General features: G+C 36.4%; 1 protein-coding gene across 9 annotated transcripts in view; it reads right to left on the bottom strand.

The window, feature by feature from the left end:
• Positions 1 to 21,595, bottom strand: part of INPP4B (inositol polyphosphate-4-phosphatase type II B) — an 829,855-nt gene that overhangs the window by 259,718 nt on the left and 548,542 nt on the right. For all 9 annotated transcript variants that reach the window (XM_024245636.3, XM_054553363.1, XM_054553366.1 and 6 more), the window contains 1 exon segment: positions 13,210 to 13,289. In XM_024245636.3, the coding sequence (XP_024101404.1) occupies positions 13,210 to 13,289 (80 nt within the window).

A 21,595-nucleotide genomic window follows, 5' to 3' on the forward strand; every position in this document is an offset into this window, starting at 1 on the left:
TAGGAGATCCTTTTCTTTAAATCTGTCTTATAAAACCACAATTTGAAGTAATCTCAGTGATATTATTATCACTACCAGATAGACTGGGACATTTAAGCAAAGTAATGAACTCCTGGTAACAGTGATGAAACTCCAACTTTCTTCGATGTTACAATCACAGGCCTATCCTGAAAGTGCTTTAAAAGCAATATCTCACTTGGTCATAGAAGCAATTCATTTTTCCTGATACTAGAGGCAAGCGTCAATAGCCAAAAAATTTAGTGTTAGTTGGCAGATTGCCCAACAAACAAGCAAACCCAAGAACCATTAGAGACCATCTCTGTTATTTATTGTGTGAGTCCTGGAAAATCTTCAATTTGATTCTAGATAAGAGAAAAATAATCCCCACTTACACCATTTCTAAGTTTAGGATTTAAACTTTTAAATCCTTTCCCTGAGAGAGACTGCATCAGAGAAATATAAGGGAAGATTTAAAAGTACAATAAAATTCAAGTGATCTGCTCTGGTCATCAATGGATAGATGAGGATTAGACCATGTTTATTATGATACCTTAAATTTGTTTTTATCAATCAGTTTTTATATTAAGCTTTAAAGAAGTGTGTTTACTTCCCAATTTACATGTGTAAACATCAGAAAAAAGAAGTAACATTTGGCATGTCTCTACAAGCTAATCTGGTCTTTTGTTTTTCTTATATAATGTAATATATACCTAGTAACACTTCAGTCAGGTTCAATTAAACTTTCATTTGATAATTTGTTAATTTTAAAACTTTACTTTCTATGCAAGATGGTAAAACTGTCCTATAATGCAATAAACTAATCAGCCCAAGATGATGTTATAAAAAAGGTAATTACCTAATTTTTATATCTTTTTTTTTTTTTTTTTTTTTTAAGACAGAGTCTTGCTCTTGTCGCCCAGGCTGGAGTGCAATGGCGTGATTTTGGCTGACTGCAACCTCCACTTCCTGGGTTCAAGAGAGTCTACTGCCTCAGCCTCCTAAGTAGCTGGGATTACAGGTGCCTGCCACCACGACCGGATAATTTTTTGTATTTTTAGTAGAGATGGGGTTTCACCATGTTGGCCAGGCTGGTCTCAAACTCCTGACTTCAGGTGATCCACCCACCTCAGCTTCCCAAAGTGCTTGGATTACAGGGCATTTCTATTAAGCTTAAGTCCATCGATCAGGGAACTTAGTGGATCAACCACAAAACTATAGGCTGGATGCAAAGTGATCATCCTCCATTGCAGCACAGCATTAAAAAAAAAAAAGCAATCTGTTTATATTGGCACTAAATGTATTCAAGTAAAACAACATAAACTTGCCTATTACTTCTGTCTTATTCTACATCTTTTATTTGTTTGATGTCATCCTTCTCTTCTGCCTTCTTAAAATCTGTCTTGTCTATTATTTTTCATGAGTTTTCTATGTTTCCCTATCTTCCATGAATTAAACAGTATTTGTTTTTTCCCTGACTCAATCCTTTATCTTACTGAAGCACTATTGCAAACAATCTCTGTTAGCCACTGTTTTACTATGAAATAGCTATGCTATGCCACAGAATAACAGAAAACAGTGAACGTCATTTAATGGTTTAGGGTAGAAATTCCTGAGCTAGAGTATGCGACAAAGGGTAATACATTGCCAAGAGGCAAGTAACTTCCTATCTCCACTTTAGGATGGTATCTTCAGTACAACTCACACTTAGAACTGACAGTATCTTTTGCAGCAACATGGATGGAACTGGAGGCCATTATCTTAAGTGAAATAACTCAGAAAAAGAAAGTTAAAATACCACATGTTCTCACTTATAAGTGGGAGCTAAGTAATGTGTACACGTGGATACAGATGTGGAATAATAGACACTGGAGACTCAGAAGGGTAGGAGGGAGAGGTGGCGGTGAGGGATGATAAATTACTTAATTGGTACAATATATGCTATTCAGGGGACGGTTACATTAAAAGCCCAGACTTCACCATTATGCAATATATCATGTATCAAAACTACCTTTGTAACCCCTAAATGTATTGTAAAAACAAAATATATAAATAGAAATGCAAAATAAAACCTCACTGGAAGCAGTTAAAAAATGATGACCTTCTAATGATCATTAAGCGTCTTAACTGGAGTAGGAATGATGAGCTCTGACATCCTTTTTCCAGCCCCTAAAGCTGTTGATGATGAAAAGACAGTCATTGGTCATAGGAAATTGAGAGGCCAATGGTAAGCTGTGGTGGGGGATGGTGACTAGACCTTCTCACTGACATGCCTGGAGACTATTACCTCTCAATTCCTAGTACGAGTAAATTTGGAGAATACCAGGTGGATAAGATATCTTCCTTGGGCAAGGGTTATCAAAAAATGGTGGGAAAAAGTGGACATTGTAGGGGGAACAATCTAAGGTACACCATCTGCACACAAAAGTGTGCTCTCTTGCTGGATGAAGTTGAAACTGAGCTCAAAAAGCATGAGAATAGGGATCCCAGAGAAATACAGGAACTCTGATTTCACCTTTAGAAAGTGTTAAGTACCCACAAGCCACCATAAATGAGGTAGGAAGAGGTGGTCAGGATCAAGAATAATGTGGGTAGAGATGAAACTGAAAAAGCAGACTTATGCCAGGCTGTGGATGAAGCACCTTGTATACCTGGGCTGAGCAGATGTGCAGATGTTCATGTTCATGTTCATTGAGGAAAGAGGAGCGGTGTGGGGAAGGGAAAGAGGACATATAAAGTTTCAAAAAAGAAAAGAACATTACCAGATAAGAATTTTAGAAAGGACAAGTTGAAAATGATGCAGAAATTTCTAGCTTGGGCTACATTTAGGGTACCTGAATGTAGGAAGGGTCTTAGTTTAACCTGAAACAAACAAAAGGCAGAGCTTTCAGCATAAGAGCTAAGTTCAGTTTCGGGTAGGTAAAATATTAGGTAATTACAAAAATATGTGTTCACTTATGCAAGCTTAAAAAGAATCTGTCAATGAACATCAAAGAAACAGTGAGTATTTTTCCACTTTTCCCCATACTTCTTGTACAAATATTACAAACTCATGCATGGGCATGAGTATAAGATGCCACAGGTCTGTCAATGACTGTGGACGGGGGTATAGCACCTGCATGTGGATGGAGGCATGATGTGTGGGGAATTGAGGGGTGAGTGTTCATTTGGGTGAGGATCACATGCCTGCCTACAGATGTGTGTGTTACAGAATATGCTTATGGCAGAAAATACACATAGACAACCACTCACATTTCTTTGAAAAATACATTTTTGTTGTTCTTCTAAATCAGCATTTTCTGAATAACATGATTGTGTTTCTTGGAACATAGTGTCTAATAAGCTGTTGATAAGTATTCCATGATGAAATCTTCTTGCATTCAAATTAATTTAAGAAAAGCTGCAGGCGACACGTGTCCTCTGAGCATCTTCAAGGGCCTTGAAAGGCTACTGAAGGCTCTGAGATGTCCTACAGGAAAGAAATTCACTTTCCTTTTTTTTTTCTTTTCTTTTTTTTTTTTTTTTTTTTTTTTTTAGAGGACTTTCAAACTTATTTGGCCACAGAATTCCTTTATTCAAAAAACATGTATTAATAACCAAAGGGATACCGGTGTTACAAAACAACACTGGAAAAAGCAGATATAAATGTGTCCAGTGAAGCAGAAACACAGTGATAATAATGAAACTGACTTTGGTAAATATGGGGAAATCCAATACAAAATTTTCAGGTCAAATATAATTCCTTTCAGGCCCTATCATTCCTTCAAATTATCTTCAAAGCTAAATTAGCTCTCAAACTTCTTAAGCGGGTAGGTCTTTGTGTACAGATATTAACTTTACGTGATTTGCATTTTAAAAAAGGAAAGGTTTCAGGCTTTTCTATACAAATTGAGGAGCTATTGAAGTGTACTCTGGTTTGTGTTGTCCCTTCAGTGACTGAGAACTCTAAACCAATTTGCAATCTGACAAATCCAACACCTTTTGAATAATGCAAACTAAGAAAGTGCTAATTGGTTTCCATGGTCATACCTGCAGCTTTATTTAAATGGATTAGGAACATAAAGAAAAATACAGAACATATAACTGCAGAGCCATTTAAATTATAATGAAAAACAGTCTAGTTGAATGAAATGGGAAATAAAAGTACTGATGATAATAATTTAAATAGTAGGTAGTACAATGAGGACCTGCTTTGCATTAGATGCCATTTCAGATAGTTTGTGTACAATGTGTCTTATCCTGTCTTGGAAAACAAAAACCGGCATTAGAGAAGCTGATCAACTAAAAATAAAAATAATGGCTAACATTTATCAAGGACTTATGTGTCAGAAACTGTTTTAAGCATTTCACATTAGTAACTCATGTGATCCTCACAGAGAACCCCATGAAGTAGGTACCATTAGCATCCCCATTTCACGGATAAGATAACTTAGTCTCAGAACAATCAGCCATACTGCTAGGCAACAGAAGAGCCAGGATTTGGGCACAGATATGTCCCTAAATCATCTGCTCTTTCTACTTCTTTACTGTCCTAATCTCACATTTGCATGCTTTGCATTTGCCCCAAGTTCTATACATTGATGGAATTTTAAGTCATTACACAATGGCTCATGTTAGAGCCTTTTGAAAATTTCAGGCAATTGTGTCCCTAAGGGCCTTTAACATAGTTAACATAAAATAATCAGTTTTATAAGAAGATGTTCCTACTTCTGTATTTGATGTAACCCTTCATTCTCACAGTTCAACCCTAAGAAATGTCACTTGAATTTACTTCTCTGGACAGTTTTTGATATATTCAGCAATAAAATGAATCAGCAACCTCTAAAAGCAAAACTCTGTGTTACACTTATGAATTTCTGTCCTGATTTCAATCTTTTATTGCTAAAGTTTTTAGTCTAAATAAGTATTTTTCTCCCAACTCTGGCATGTTGCCTGATTCAACCAAATTGCTGTCCATATTTCTTTTGCTGGTAGCTGCTATCTGGCAATAAGCCATATGATGCCAGAGAGATTAAAGCCAGAATTTAGGTTTCAGGTAAGCACCCCTTCCTTGGATAATAGAAATGTTATATCCAGATCCAGGGTTAAGTCAACCCCTCTCCCACTGACCAGGTAACATAGTTTGGATGACCCCTCCAAATCTCATGTTAAGATGTAATCTCCACTGTCAGAGGCAGGGCCTGGTGGGAAGTGTTGGAGTCATGGGGGCAAATTCCTCATGGCTTAGTGCCATCCTAGAAATAATGAGTGAGTTCTTGCAAGATCTGGTTGATTCAAAGTGTGTGGCACCTCTCCCACCTGCCTTGTCCTCACTCTCGCCATGTGAGACCACTGCTCCCACTTCACCTTTTACCATAAGTAACAGCTTCCTGAAGCCTCACTAGAGACTGAGCAAACGCTGGTGTCATGCTTTCTATACAGTCTGCAAAACCATGAGCCAATTAAATCTCTTTCTTTATAAATTGCCCAGTCTCAAGTATTTCTTTATAGCAATGCAAATGCAGCCTAACACACCAAGTTTAGAGAAGGTGGCTGTCACATTCTAAAAAGGAATTTCAACAAGTTAAGCAAGTGAACCAAGCAAAAAGTAAGGGATGGCTGAGGAACTTAGTAAGTTTCATGCAAGAATAAATGGAAATGATATTTATAGAGTTTTTCTCTAATGCAAAAGGCAATGCTTGGAACTTCACTGCATTTATTAATTGCCCAGAACCACCCTGGAAGGGAGTTATTACTACTTCCATTAATAGATCTTAAAGAGACATGCCTGGGTGATGCAGGTGGTGACTAAGCTTGGACTTGCACCCAAGTCTGGTATGAAAGTCCTGTTTCTACTACCTCACATACCTTCCTAAGGGGGGAAAAATAAAACAGGAAAGAAGATTTAGAGTTGGACAAAAGAGCTGCTTTCAAATGTGGTTATAGAGAAAAAGCATGATGAGCCTTGTTCTACTTAACTCCACAAAGAAGACTTGGGACTGTGGTAAAGAGATAAAACTTGAGATACAATAGAAATACTTTTCTAACACTACACCTGTCTGAAAACGGGAGGAAAAATTCTGAGTTTCAGTCTCCTGTCATGAAAGGGGTCCAAGAAGAAGCTGAAGGGCCAGGTTCAAAGTTTTCTCTGGTCTCTAAAATAATTTGATGTGGCCTTGCGCGGTGGCTCACACCTGTAATCCCAGCACTTTGGGAGGCTGAGGCAGGTAGATCACGAGGTCAAGAGTTCAAGATAAGCCTGGCCAAGATGGTGAAACCCTGTCTCTACTAAAAATACAAAAATTAGCCAGGCATGATGGCGGGCACCTATAATCCCAGCTACTCTGGAGGCTGAGGCAGAGAATTGCTTCAACCTGGGATGCAGAGGTTGCAGTGAGCAGACATTGCACCACTGAACTCCAGCCTTGGTGACAGAGCGAGACTCTGTCTCAAAAAAAAAAAAGATAATAATAATTGCATCCTAAAATTCTAAGCAAAATTCATATTCTCTGAAAAATACTTGATATCAAGAACACTTCTTCTCAATAATCTCCATTCCTTCTCAGCTGTGCAACATTAAGAAGTTGGCCTGTTGTTCCTCAGTTTGCTTATTTGTGAAGCAGAAATAAAATCATTTTAATGCCATCTTTTAGAAGATTGAGGCGAACAGAAGATTATGATAAAACATTTGAAATTCTTAACCCATCATAAACTCCAAAGAGTGTTATTTACCTCTCCCTACATGTTTATGAGGTCCAAGTCAGTGTCAGAGCTGTCATGGAGGAACTTCCTGTCACCATGCCAAAAGCACAGTGAGTCTTGCTCATATGTGTGTGCCTGGATCACTCATTAGTGTGCATTTACTGTTGACTCACATGTTTTCCTGCTTGTTCACTTTTTTTTTCTTTCTTTCTTTTTTTTTTTTTTGGGAGACAGAGTCTTGCTCTTGTCCCCTAGGCTGGAGTATAGTAGTACGATCATGGCTCACAGCAACTTCACCCTCCTGGGCTCAAAAAGGGATCCTCCCACCACAGCCTCTCGCATAGCTGGGACTACAAAAATGCGCCATCACACCCAGCTAATTTTTGTAGTTTTTGTAGAAATGGTGTTTTGGCATGTTATAGTTGCGAACCACTGAGCTAAAGGGATCCTCCTGCCTCGGCCTTCCAAAGTGCTGGAGTTACAGGTGTGAGCCACCGCATGCGGCCTTTTTCATTTTCAAAGAAAAAAAATGTAGTGTTTTGATGCATTGCTTTTAGGTCTTATGAAGTTTTTAGTTTTTTTTTTTTTCTACACAAAAGCATAAACTTAGCTACTTATGTGCCATCCTCTTCCTCTAATTTTTCCCATGCTTTCCATCCATGCTTTCAACAAAGTATAACACTGTTCTGTTTTATAGTTAATCATATATATATGCTACTCTCTTCCAAAGAGTGGTTATTGGCTGCAATCACTTTCTATTGACCTTATTTAATATACAAAATATTTTAGACGTGGAAAACTCTTACTTTTGTGGAGACGACTAGAATCTTAGTTTCTGGTACCTCCCCCCACCCCCCCCGCCAAAAAAAACTGGAAGACAATTAAAAGAGAAAGAAATTTATGCCAAATATGCATGACTATTAAGGGGCTTGGATATGATTTTTTAAAGTCATCTCTGAAGTTTAAGTAGATATTGATAGGAAAAAATGCCATTATAGAAGTATTCATCATACACACAATTTAACAAATAGATTCCATGCTTAAAGTAAGAAGACATACATCAACTTTATTTGTGTGCAAAAAAAGTGTAGGAATAGAAAATCAAAAGTCTAAGAATGTTTTAATTCATTTGAAAACAAAATTTGTCATTTAAAACCCTGTTGTCTATCTATGGCCAGGTTGTTTTCAGGTCACTGTGGGGGTTCACACCAACTTACAGGATTCCAGCAACAAACTTATTTCAATCCACTGCCCTGTGGCCTATAAAACATGCCTGGCCTCCCAACCTGAGAGGTGCTACTAGCAGTTTTATCTTTTTATCACTCTGACTATGCTTGTATAGAAGACAATGGAGCCTCTCCTTGGCTTCTGGCTCTCGAGTTAGGAATACACCTTTGGAAGATTACATTAAAAATATGTGGAATTTTTTTTTTGTTGTTGTTGTTCTTTTATTTACAGAAACTACAAAACTGAACTTTGTGTACATTTGTGTGTGTATTTAAGGAGGCTAATTAAGCAAAATGCCAAAAAATAAAAACTTAAAAACCTCACAATTTGGATCTTACATCTCTAGGCATAAACATTTGACAAAAATAGGAAGTAAATATTCATAGTTTGTGAGGAAGCAAAATGTTCTAAAATGATACAGATGCCCAAACACATATTCATCCACATAATCTATAATACATGTACATATATGCATGCATAGGTATATGCATAAATACTACATAAAATAGGAGAAATTTAAAAAACAGTATAAGTTAAATGTTTTTCTTTCATAGCATCTTGCATACATCTATACATTATAAAATGTAACTATATATCCATTTAAGATCATCAGTGTTTTATGTTATTTGTCCCATAAAAAGCACTACTGTAAATGTGGTAGAAGTAATAAATGAAAAGCATAGTCCCTTTGTATGAATAAATACTTGCACATCTCTATTCAAGAAAAAGTGTTATCATATTCACCCTGATAAAATGATATAAAATTTGTTTAATTGGTGGGGTGGGGGTGTGGTGACATGTAGAAGGTTACAAAAGAAATAATAAAGTCCTTGTTAAGATGAGCTGAAAGTTTCTGTGACAACGTAACAGTGCCCTATACTGAAATAAATGTAGATTCTAAGATTTTCAGCTTTTAAAACAGATTACAGCCTTCACTATTACTCTGAAATTTGCTTGCCTCAGATATACTCTAATGCTTAGACTGCATAATATTCACCAATTTAGATGGATTACACCCAGAAATGAAGTCTTGGTGCTAGCATTACATTTAGCATCCATAAAAGTATAAGGAAGTAATCATCATGAATCGAAACTCCAACAAATAATTATTAAACCTCTACTATGTTGCAGGCAGATAAAATTGAATTTTAATATAAAACATTAATAAAAATTAATTGAGACTCCTAAAACCCATTAAACAAAAGAATATAAAATGGGCAAGGAAGAAAAAATTCTGTTAGATCTTGAGCTTCCTACTAGGTAGTAAAATAAAAGTAGAATAGGCTCTGGAGTCAGACCAAACTGAGTTCTAATCCCACTTGCACAGTCAGCAGCTGTAGAATTTTAGACAAGTTGCTATAAGACAGATGATAATGCCACATGGATTAAATAAGATAATGCATGAAAAGTACCTCACATATTCCTCTCATGCTAGCAGATGCTCAATAAATAATGAGATTTTTTTTCATTAAACACATAATTGGTAACATCAATGGGAAAATATTAACTCTACTCCTGTACTTAGAATATAAAAAACTCTTAGTAAATGTTTGCTGAATGAATGAGCACTGAGTGAAATCCAAACTGTGCAGAGGCACACAACAAAGCTGTGACAAGGCTGGAACACTTTCCTCTGTCTCCATTCCCCTGAGATGAATTTCCTAGGAAACAAATTTTACCTTTGTAGCTGTTGTTGTTTTGCATCTGTGGTTGTTTAAATACTTTAAGATCAATGTAATTTTTTTTTCCTGACTGCTAGTATCATTTCCACAGAGAGAATCAACTTTTATATTATTTTATATTTAACTTTTATATTCATCAACTTATAAGACATTATTACAATGTTCCAAAGTTCTGCTTATGTGGTCCCCCAAAAATTATGTCCGGTTGGTAGGGCAAAGGATTGTCAGGTGTTTCGGCAGCAAACCAGATCGAGATCAGGATACAGTCATGGTTCTGGGATAAGAACACATTCCATAGGTTTCCCTCAGCCTTCAATTCCCCCTTAAACTAACAGGCCCTTTTGCATTTTTCCATCATGATTAACATTCCCAAGTTCTCCCTGGCATAGGACCACTCTTCTAGTCATCACCTTCTGTAAGCCCAGGCACGGTGGTGAAGTCAAACGTGGAAGAAACCATGAAAAACTGGTTCTGGGCCTGAGTTCTTGCTTTGCTCTGCCATTAGTAAGGTATGTGACATGTGATATGAATTTCAACTAGTTCTCTGTTTTCTCTTTTGTTGAAAGAGACAAAATGTCGGTCATTAAAATCATGGGTTTTGCAGTTAGAAATGTGTGGTTTCATACCCTGCCTTTCCCATTGAAGAGCAGCATTATAACTTTACACAAATTACTTAACTGCTTTCTATACCTCAGTTTCTTGATTTATGAAATGGAAGTTAATAATAGCATCTCATTTGATAAGGGTCAATGAGACATCTCTAATATAATTATCAGAGCACAAAGCACGTAGTTGGTTACTGTCATCCTTATTATCATTCTTATAATATTATCAAATGTCTTTCACAGCTACAATTATAATCCTCCATATACAAACTCTACTTTGTTTACAAGTCCAGAAGTCAGGACTACACAGCAATGAATTAGAAAACAAAAACAGAAAATATAATTGAGATAAAAAAGAAGTAAGAGGAGACAGGAACTACCAAATGCACAGTAGTGAAACAGAGTGGATGTAATATAAAGATGTAGACAATATTACTAAAGAGAACCAAGTCCATTTGAGATGCTAGAACACTCAGAAACATAGTAAATTCTGCATTTAACTAAAGGTGACATATGAATAGAAATGACTTTATACATCAGAGACATTTTCCCCAATATATATAAACGAATTTTACTCTACATCTTTAAAAATACACAATATCATATTCATTAAATTTGAGTCTAAATCTATAAATTAGATGCACATGTCTTGTTCCTTTAAGTTTTCTGCAGGGAAAAAATAAAAGCAATATATCCTCTGCCCTTGATCTCCAGTTCAAAGCACATATGACACGGAAGCTATATTAAATCACAGTGCTCGGCTGAATTAGTTTGAAAGTTTTAGAATCTGAATTATCACATAAGAAGCCCCCAAAGAAACAGTGAATACAAGCACAATTGTAAGATTTGGGGAAGCTCAAATTAACCATGAAGAAAAGGAACTTTATTCATTATCAAAGAATGCTCTTACTTCTGTGAATTTGTTTTACAGAAGTCGGAGAATTTTATTGTTTTAAAATTAATGACTATAAAATAAAAGTCAGAAATAATCAGTGCAAAGGAATATTTTAAAATATGAAACAAAACAAAAATGCTTCTTAAGGCTAACCTAAGACTCCAACTCAATACTTAAGAGACAGAATCAGTGGAAAGAAAATAAATTACATCAGAATTTTTTTAAAAAGCCATCTATCAGAAATCAAGAGGCTATGATAAATGTATAATCTGTCTGGTTCATAGGGAGAGAAAACCACAAATTTGGCAAAGCACAAAACTGGGAAAAATGATAACCTAGCCATTTCAGAATTGGTTTTCTGACATTTTTTCTAGAAAAGTCAATTCTTCGTTGTTGAATTTGTTTTATATAATCAAGATCAAATGACTAGGAATCAGGGGTATTAAAATCAAAAGTGAAGAAATTTGTCTTGCTTTCATCTAAATATGAAATTTAGGTATTTCTTTTCTCTTTCAAGGGTAATACCCTAAACTTGACCCTTCCATTCTTGTCCTCTCTCTAAGGTACTGTGTGTTCACTAATTTTAATTTTACTAAGAACTTCTTGTCCCCTGATTTCTGTTTCAAACCAATGTCTAAATGTTGCACTACTGTGTAGTATGCTCCTGATGTTAATGTTAATGACTATTATGTTATAATGAATACTGGGGCCTGTGAGTCAGTAAGATGAAGAAGAACATGCTATGCATCTGATCTAGAAAACATGTGGACTGCTAGTAGTCCTAAGACAGCTCAATGTTTGATATCTCATGTTGTGAATCCAGGGGCATATGGGTCAGATTCAATAGTCAGGCTAGAATGATGATATTTTCTAGGTTATCTGTGACATTGATAGCCAGCCTTTTTAGCTGACCCTTTACACCTAAAACTGAAAACAATAACAGCAGCAAAATTGTACTGGTAATAATATCATAAAACTATAAGGATTTTTATATGTTTTCCCATACAAAGTATAATATCAACACCGACACCAGATGTTTAAGAGACATAACCTAAAGAAAGCTAGAGCAGACGGCAGCCTCATTAGAATCCACAACTTACTTCTCTGCTTGAAGTATTACATAGTTTAAATTATATTATCTTATCAAATCAAAATGAGGAGCTGTAAGGATTAGAAAAAATCAGAAAAGGACAAATCCTGGTGTAGAGATGCTAGCATAAGCCATATCTTTATTGAAATAAATTGTTGGTTATAAGTGGGTCCTTGGTGGAAGGCGACAAACAAACTTAAGACATTGTCCAGCTCTTTGAAAGTGGTCTCCATGTTTCATCAAAATAAGAAAGTCTTAAGATTTACAAATGGTATTCTATGCAATTTTTGTATTCATTTATACCATAAAAATAGTGCAAGGCAGTATCCCCAATGTATGCATAATTATGAAAGTTACTATATGATTAGAAAACAATTGTTTCAAAATTTATGTGTTTTCAAATTTACTTTGAATTTAAAAAGAAAAATTTATTTTATTTAACGCTCTTCTTAGTAATTAAAATGGTGTGACTTCCTAAAGACTGTTGTCTCATCTTCTATTTCAAAGCAAACTGTACTCAGAATTAGCTACGATCTACTGTCTGCGTCAAGAAAGAATGTGTTGTAACTGATAAGTGGTTTATATTTAATAGTATAGCACCAAAATAGGCTGAAAAAAGAATAATCAGCTTACTCTCTATTATCATAAAAGTACAATATTGCCTCTAATATATTTCAAATCTGGAAAGTTATTTGATTAAAAAGTAACATTTTGATAAGTAAGAGAAAAAATATTTAATAACATGATCATAATTTATATTTACTTTCTTACTTTCAAAGAATTTCATCACTTTAATGATAATGTAATATTGTTTTTTCTTATAAGGGCTAATAACATTTCACAACCTGAAACATGAACTTCAATGCGAATTTGAATAATTGCTGTTTCACTATAACTTGTTGCAGTGGAGAACATTAGCTATTTGAGAGCTGACATCTAACATCTGCAAGAATTGTGACTTTCAAACACACTGGCCATCAATAAACATCACTTATTAACTTTAACAGTATTTCTACAAACAAAGAGACCCACCTCAGGCTCAGGACCAGCAATTGCTCCTTTGACTTCAGCAGCTCTCCCACTTTAAAACTGGCATAGCCCAAGAAACTTCGCTGAAAATAACAGAAAGAATGGTTTCATTAACTTGAGGTTCTTTAATATTTTTGCTGTCACATCAATCAAACAAAATTAGTCTTTAGAAGAATAAAATATTAAATCTATTGGCCTGACAAATATTTCAATAACAGAGATAAAATTATCAGTAATATATCTACCTCATGGGGTAGGATTAAAGGGTGAAAATGTATCATTTTCACTAAAAGAAAAGAGACCAACAGGCTAGAAAATAACAAGAGGTAAAATACAGCACCCAGAGTTGTTTCACTAACTATAATTTTCTCTGCATATGAAAACTGAAGGAAAATAAAAGATGATATATTTTCCATATTTACCAATGCTGTTGTTCCTCTTATTAGAATTCCTCAAATCACTGGCAGTAACAACTTTGTATTCCAGATATGAGCAAATCTGTTAGTTGCAGCTATTTTTATGTGGGACTTTGTACAAGTTATAAATAGAAATGTTATATTTTCCCCCCGTCACAGCAATGTTTAAAAGCATTTTTCCTTTGTTATTTCTTTACTAGCATGGGACAATTTCATTCTAATACACTAAAGAGAATGGCACTTATTCAGTTACATTTTTTTAAATTGCTTTTTTCGCCTATTATATTAGGTGTTGATGACCTATGAATATCTGCTTTCTACTCTTTTTGACTCAATGTAAAGAATAAAACTCCAAATTGTTTTTTTTTTCTTTCCCAGGATAAAAAACCTATCATCTGTTTCTAATATCCCTGGCTACTTCTGACTTAAAAGTCACAATATTATGGGATAAATAACATGAAAAAGAGCTCTCATTCTTCCCTTAAGGTCAAGGAGTAAATATGAAAATAACAAACCCATGTTATTTCTTATGCCACTGCAGCCTAACAAAATGTAAATACTCCACAATAAGTCAATGCTACTTCTTCCAGAACAGTCTCTCATCGTAGGTCTGCTGCCGAGCTGCACTAGAATGAGAGGCTGGACAAAGAATTTGAGGTTAATGGCATCTTTTTTGAGGTAAATAGGAAATTATTTCATACATGAAAGGCTACATCCACACTCAGAGACTGCTAGGCAGAGGAAAGAAAAGCTTGAAGTCGGAATTTTTCTCCCTTTTTAAAAATCTTTAACTTAGATGAGCTGGTCCTAAAAGGCTTAAAATCAAACATTCGGTAAAACACGCTGGTCATGGTGGCTCACTCCTGTCATGCCTATAATCCCAGTGACCCTGGAGGCTGAGGCAGGAGGATTGCTTGAGGCCAGGAGTTCAAGGCTGCAGTGAGCTAAGATTGTATCACTGCACTCCAACCCAGGAGACAGAATGAGACCTCATTTCTAAAAAAGAAAGGAAAGGAAAGGAAAGGATAGGAAAGGCAACTCGGTTCTGAAGGAGATACCAAAATATTGCTAATGATAAACCCAATTAGTTGACTTAAAATTCAAAGAGCTGGTTTAGACACAGTCACCAAAGCCTGAAAAATCTGAGACCAAATTATTAGGTGAGGAACATTAGGCAAAAAATAGATTTGTGGAAACAAGCTCTGATGATAGGTCCATGAGTGATGAAGTAGAGTGAATCAAGATAAAGAAGGAAGTTTGTGAGCTGTATCAGCAAAGCATGCAGAAATTAGGATGACTTTTCAGCCAGGGGCAGAGAGGACTCGGAGAGATCCTCCTGAATAAAAGTATTTATGTCACCTCACCAGAGATGCTCTCTAAGACATCCCTATACGAAAGCACACTCCCCTCCCACATACACACTCCTCTATTCTCTATTCCTGTTTTATTTTTCTCTATTGACACTTATGACCACCTGACATATTATATATTTATTTTGCACCTCTCCAAAAAATAATTGAGAATTGAAGCTCTACAAAGAGCTTTCTTTTGTTTACTGATATCCTCCCGCTGCATAGCACACAGTAGGTATCTGGTACATATTTACTGACAATGAATGAATGAATGAACAAATGGCATAGACACTAGCCTTTAAGTAAGTGGTTCTATTACATATAGGAGAAAAGCTACTTTTGCAGCTATTTATAAACTACTGTTCACTGAATTGTGGAAAATCAAAACAATTTTATAGTATGCAGATCGTATACTGCTGTAGTGAATTTTATTTTAGCATTTTGTATTTTAAAGAGATGTTGATCTCACCTTCTCTTTCACTGATAATCATAGCTTTTAAATTAAATTCCCACTCATTATTCACACTCAAAGAAAACTTTAAAGCAATCATAAATTTTATGAAACTCCAAAATTGCAAATTATTTTCTATTTGTCTTTTAAGATTTTGGAGGTATGGATGGTTTTAAAATTGATAAAGCTGGCTACACATGTCATGAGATTATTGCAGTCTTTTTGGCAATAAAAGTAGCAAACACCCCACAGTGGAATGTAGCAGCTAGAGACAGGTGGAATTGCTATTTTCAGACATAAACTGTGGACTCACCATAAGGCACAGCTGCAAGTAAAATTTATGACCGCAAGCCATTGAATGTTTCTCCTGTTCACCAGACCAGGAGCTCCTGTGGAAGCAGAACCTTGGCTTGTCCATCTCCTAGCTGAGCCCAGTGTCTGGAACAGAGGGCTGCACTGTGAGTGCATACAGTGTGCCAAGAACAATGCCCATGAGTCAGGTTTATCCATTACAACTGTCAGCCACTTGCTTGATCTCAAAGGATAATGAAAATGCTCACAAATAATAAAATCTGTTAAAAATCAATCTGGATAACAATGGCATCATACCATTACATTTTGTAAACTTGTCAGACAAGAGGAGGTATTATTTGTGTACCAATGCTATCCTTTTTTTAATCCTAAAAATAACTGTATATCAGGACTGCATGTTGTATAAACTACAGTAATAAAATCAAAAAATGTGAAGACAACTGTTTTATGCTGCAACAACAAACAATGGGATTGCCTATACATTTACTTTCGAGCTGGTTTCTTGTTTTCTTCACCTCAGTACAAATAAAAGAAGGATTCTCCCACCCCCAAAGTTAGAAAATAAATCTTTAATCTATGTGAATACTCACTGAACACACTGTAAAAGAATGAATGAGAAAAGAGTCTTTTCTATAGCACATGATGCTAATGTAAAAGAATAATTTAATGTAAAGCTATTGTATCTTTGCTATCACTGTCATTATAATCATATAATTTAAGATAATTTATTTAATTTTTTAATATTTTAAATATAATTCAGGGACAGTGTTTTCTGAATCTCCTTTAGTGCTGTTTCTATCAGGGGAAAATAAAGACAAAAAAGGGAAAGCTTCACTAGAGTTGGAGCTCAGAGGTCTGAAGTGTGGCTCTAAATCAGTTATTCTGTCCAAAAATGAAAATCTGGACAATTACATTACTTCTTCCAGCCCCCAGGCTCACCATCTACTGCTAAGCATTGTCACTTCTTATTTCCCTGTCTTCTCTCTTATGAAGTCTGTGGTCTTGAACAAGTCGCTCCACTACTCTAGGCCTTAGTTGCTGAAAAAAAAATGCATATGATAACTTACCTTTCTCATAGCTATTGCTATGAGAAAATTAAAGTAATCCAGGCAAAGAAAGCATCTAGCCAGGAAAATAAAACATCTCCCATAAATAGAACTTTGCATAGTGACTAAGATCATATAACCAGAAGTCAGATGCCTTAAAAGTATCTAATGTGCAGCTTAAACACTTTTGGGAAAAGGCAAAGTATTTTTTAAAAAGTCTATGAGAAATGCCTGCACTACAAAAAGAAAAATATATCTTTAAAAATAAATATGAGATTTGGGGGAAATATAACTTAGAAGAAATTTTAGAAAAAAAGATGATAAAAGATACAAAGGCCAAAAGGTACTATATAGTTATGAATATTATTGTTGAGAAAATGTTACCTATGATCCCTTATAGCTGTAAGTGGTATTAGATTACACAGGATGTTTAAAGAACCTTAAGGATTAAGGCCCTGATAGTCTGTAGATAAAGGAACTGGGGCCTCTAAGAGTAAACTGGCTTACACATGTCACAGAACTAGTTAATCTGCAGAAGGCAAGTTAGAACCCAGGTTTCTTGCTTCTCTGTCCAGCATTCTTTCATCCCCACGACGCTGCGCCTCATTTCTAGGACAGGTGGCAATTCCCTTTCCTTCTGACAGACTCTCTGCCTGCACGACATGCAGCTCTAACCTTTCTTGCCTGCTCATGACAACTCAACACTCAGTTATTCTGGTGCAAGAACCCCAAAGCAGATAATCATTAAATTGTTTGCTGCATGATTTCAATCACTGTCACCTAGCTGGAGAGTAATATCAAACAGGGTGAAAAAAAGTGGTGCATCTGTCAGAATCCCTGGCCTCTCTCTACAGGGAGTGTCCACATGAATAGTGTATCCCACTAGCCCTTGCAGCCAAGTCACAGATCTCCAGACTGCTCACTAGGATTTGACATCTCCAAGCAGCAGATCCTCTGTGGCTCCCCAGTCACCTTTAAGGGGGTCAGAGAAGGTACAACACCATACGTATGGACACAGCTGGCCAAACCTCCATCATTCATGTTCTTCTCACAAAGCCTGTATTCAAAGCACAGGTTTTTTTTTTTTAATATTACAATTTGCATGGACAGCCTCAAATTTATTCAACTACCCTCCAGAGCTGTGATATCCAATGGGTAGTCACTAGCTTTAGCACATAAAATGTGGCTACTCCAAGTTGAGATGTACACTCAGTATAAAATACACACTGAATTTAGAATGTTTAGTATGAAAAAAGAAATATGAATATATAATTTATTGTATTGATTAAACTTTGGAATAATATTTTGCATATACTGGGTTAAATAAAATATATTAAAATTAATTCAGCCAGTTTCTTTTTACTTTTTAAAAACACAGCTGCTTGAAAATTTAAAATTACATATGCGGCATGCATTTTGTGACATATGTTATATCCATTGAACACTGCTGGTTTAGAGGTTAAATGAATATATCAATAATATTTTGACCTGTCATCATAAAACAACACACAGGAACTATGGTATAAGTTTTAAAAGGTCTTTGAAAAGTTGAAGTTTGTATCATAAGACTGCTACACAATATCTCTTACACATAACTTACAGGCAGGCCTTTTCATAGCCCAGGTACTTTTTATTTTCTGTAAACCATAACAGGTATGGTTATATTATTTCCTACCCCATAGGAAGAGAAAAAGACTAAGTGAACTATTAACATTGAAAAATACATCAAAAAGAAAAAATAATTGGGAAGAAATCTATTAAAAGTTGATGAATAGCCCAAAGGAAACATTAAAAAGCACTTTAAGGTAAAGTCATTTATTACAGAATTGTATCTTTACTTGTGAATATACCTCAAAAGGTCTAAGAGCACATATTAGTATTTGCTTGACTAAGTTATCAAGAAAATATTTGGGTGCATCCACTAAGTTCTGTTTGAGAATGCAAAGAAACACACCTAACATATTTGAAAGATTACAATAACAAATCTCAACTCCTTTAAAAAAAATTAGAGTACTTGAAGAGTAAAGCCCTTGTATGTTGTAATGACAGAGCCATTACTAGCTCTATGTCCTTGGCCAAGAGCTTAAACTCTCTGACCTGTTTTGCGGTGTCCAAGAAAATATTTTGAGGATTCGCTGATAGGATGTATATTAACAAGTGGTACTTCACAGGTGGTCAACATATGTTAACTTCTCTCTCCAAAATAACATGTAATCTGAGGTTGTTAGGAAGTCAATGCATGCTAAATTGTTCCTTTTTAGACTTATTCTTACTGTGCTTGAACTTTAGTTCTGAAATCTTACCTGCCATTTTGAGTTCTGATGGGTCAGAACTCAAAAATTGTTAGATTTTTTTACTGTATTATTACAGTCATTTCTAGAATCCCCCACCCATTTATTTCTGGTGGTTCTAACAATACATAAAATGGTTGGCAAAATAAAATCATGGTGTGCTTTTTGATTTATTCAATACATAGATCATAGATTTGCTAGCTTCCAAGCACAAAGCCAGGAATATTAGAAATAGAGACTTTGCTCTCATGGAGTACATCTAGCAGGAGTGTAAAGACATGACTAATTGCCTATCTAACACGCTTTCTGCCCATTCTTCATTACTAATAGCACCTCAATTTTGTTTAAATGAGAGTTGTACCCAGATTCTCTTCTAGCTAAGGTCTTAGGCTCTTCCCAATACTATGTAAGTGACAGTATACAAAATGAAATTTCCCAGGAAGTTATTGTTTTCCAGAATTGAAGGAATAGGCCAGCTGAGCTTTTTGCCCCTTATTTTTCACTCAACCCAGAATGTGATAACTGTGGTACCATGGCCAGTTTGTGCAATTCTCTAAGAAAGAAGGACCAGGAAAATGCAGAGTCTGGTTGCTTCAAGTCACTTTTGAGTAGCTGAAGCCCTGGACAATTTTCCCAAGACTTCTATAACATGAGAAAAACAAACCCATTAATTAATTTTAAGCCAGTTTGTCACGTTACTTGCCTTAGGGTACATTCCTAATTGCAAAAATAGGCATGTCACAGGATACCAATTGAGATTTCTCTTTTAGTCCAGGAATTATAGCCGAGTTTTTTCAAAGATGAAGACACAATGTAATAAATGTACCCCATTGTATGTTCAAAGAACCTTCAGTGTTTGAGGCCAGCAATCTCATTAACATGCTTGATGAGGAGCCAGTATAGAGACGCTAGTCTATAAGTAGCCACAATATATCCAGTTAATATAAAGCTCGGGCTAGAAGAGAGGAGAGGTCAGCATTTAGGAAGGTGTCTGATTTCAGAGATGTGATTAAGATCTCTCTTAATCATCCCTCAGGAAAATATCTTTATCCCCAAAGCTGAAGCCAAGAGGGTCTGGTGCCAAAAATCACTTATAAAGCCTAGAGGTGTCTAAACCATGTTTACCGCCACTGGGAACTGATTGTCTCTCCTTTGAGAATCATTGAATATGATCCAGTGCCTGAAGCTGCTGGCGCTCGTAGAAAGGATCAGCAGAGAGACAGCTGAGCCGAAAGAGGAAATCACATAATGGAACAGCCTGCATTTCTTCCATGTGGGATGGCAAGTACCTGTGAGTTTTATGTATTTGGACAGCACAGAAAGTGGCTGACCTGGAGCCATGTGCTTGAGTAGTAAATCTCACAACAAGAGGTTGTGGAATGGGGGTGGGCAGTGGAGGAAGTGGGCCCAGAGCCAGGTCCCCCATGGTAGGCAATTATGCTATGGGGAGAACCTGACAAGGTCCTCAGAAATATCTATACCTGTGCCCATCAGAGAGCCAGCAAATCAGTATCTGCCACATAGAGGACTCTAACAGGCAGCCATTGCCTGAGAAGCATCAAGTCTAGCAGTAAGAAAACCTCACCCTCACCAGGGGCAAGCCCAGAATGAACCTCTGTCTCCCTACTCCTTCCTCTTTGCTGCCACAACCGAGGAATCAAAAGAAGAAAGGGCAGGACATGTGTGGGACTCACATTAGTCTTCCTCCCCACTGCACGTTGCTACAGTCACAGAAAGTCTAGCCTGTACAGGGAAACAGTGGGAGGAGGTAGAAGAAAATAAAATCAGAAAAGAGACTCAAGGTTTAAAATAATTAAGATGGATTCCCAAGAACATGAGTGAGAGAAAAAAATTGAAGAAATCTACACAATTGGGCCAAAATATCATTAAAGCTTCAAGCAAGGGGGATTCAACACAAGAGCAGTGGTGGAGTGGGGTCGGGGCAGGTAGTGAACACAGGAGAAAAAAATTAAACCAGCTAAGCTTCCTTGAACCTTGATAAATAAACGGAACACCTTGATAGGATAACGTATTACCCATATTAATAGTTTAAAAAGTCTCACATTTTATGAAGCAGTGCCATAAAAGCAGTGTGATGAGAGCATGCATTTAGGATGGAGGGTCCAGTTGGAAGCAGGGCCCCAGGGTGGTAGCAGTGGAAACATGTGAGCGGGGCCCTGAGCTGTGGAAAGGAGCCCTCTCCCCACAAGGTGCAGCAGCTCAGGCTGACAGAGGGCCATCTGCCTGTGTCTGTGGAAGCCTGAGGCTGGGGTGAACTTTCTGGACACACTGGAAGAACTAAATGAAGGTTTGTGTAGTCAGCACAGAGATTGGCAGTGGAAGTGAATGGCACAAGAGGTTGAAGGGACAGGCAGAAAAACTGCAAGGACTCTCTCAAGTCAAAGCAGTTACTCAACTAGTTCTGAGGAAGAGATGAGAGGCTTGTGTTAGGCATGAGAAAGCAAGACATCGCCCTTTTCCCTCTGCTTCTTCACTAACAGCTGCAGAGATAACTGACATT

Source organism: Pongo abelii, chromosome 3 (assembly GCF_028885655.2).
Source record: "Pongo abelii isolate AG06213 chromosome 3, NHGRI_mPonAbe1-v2.0_pri, whole genome shotgun sequence".
NCBI lineage: Eukaryota > Metazoa > Chordata > Mammalia > Primates > Hominidae > Pongo > Pongo abelii.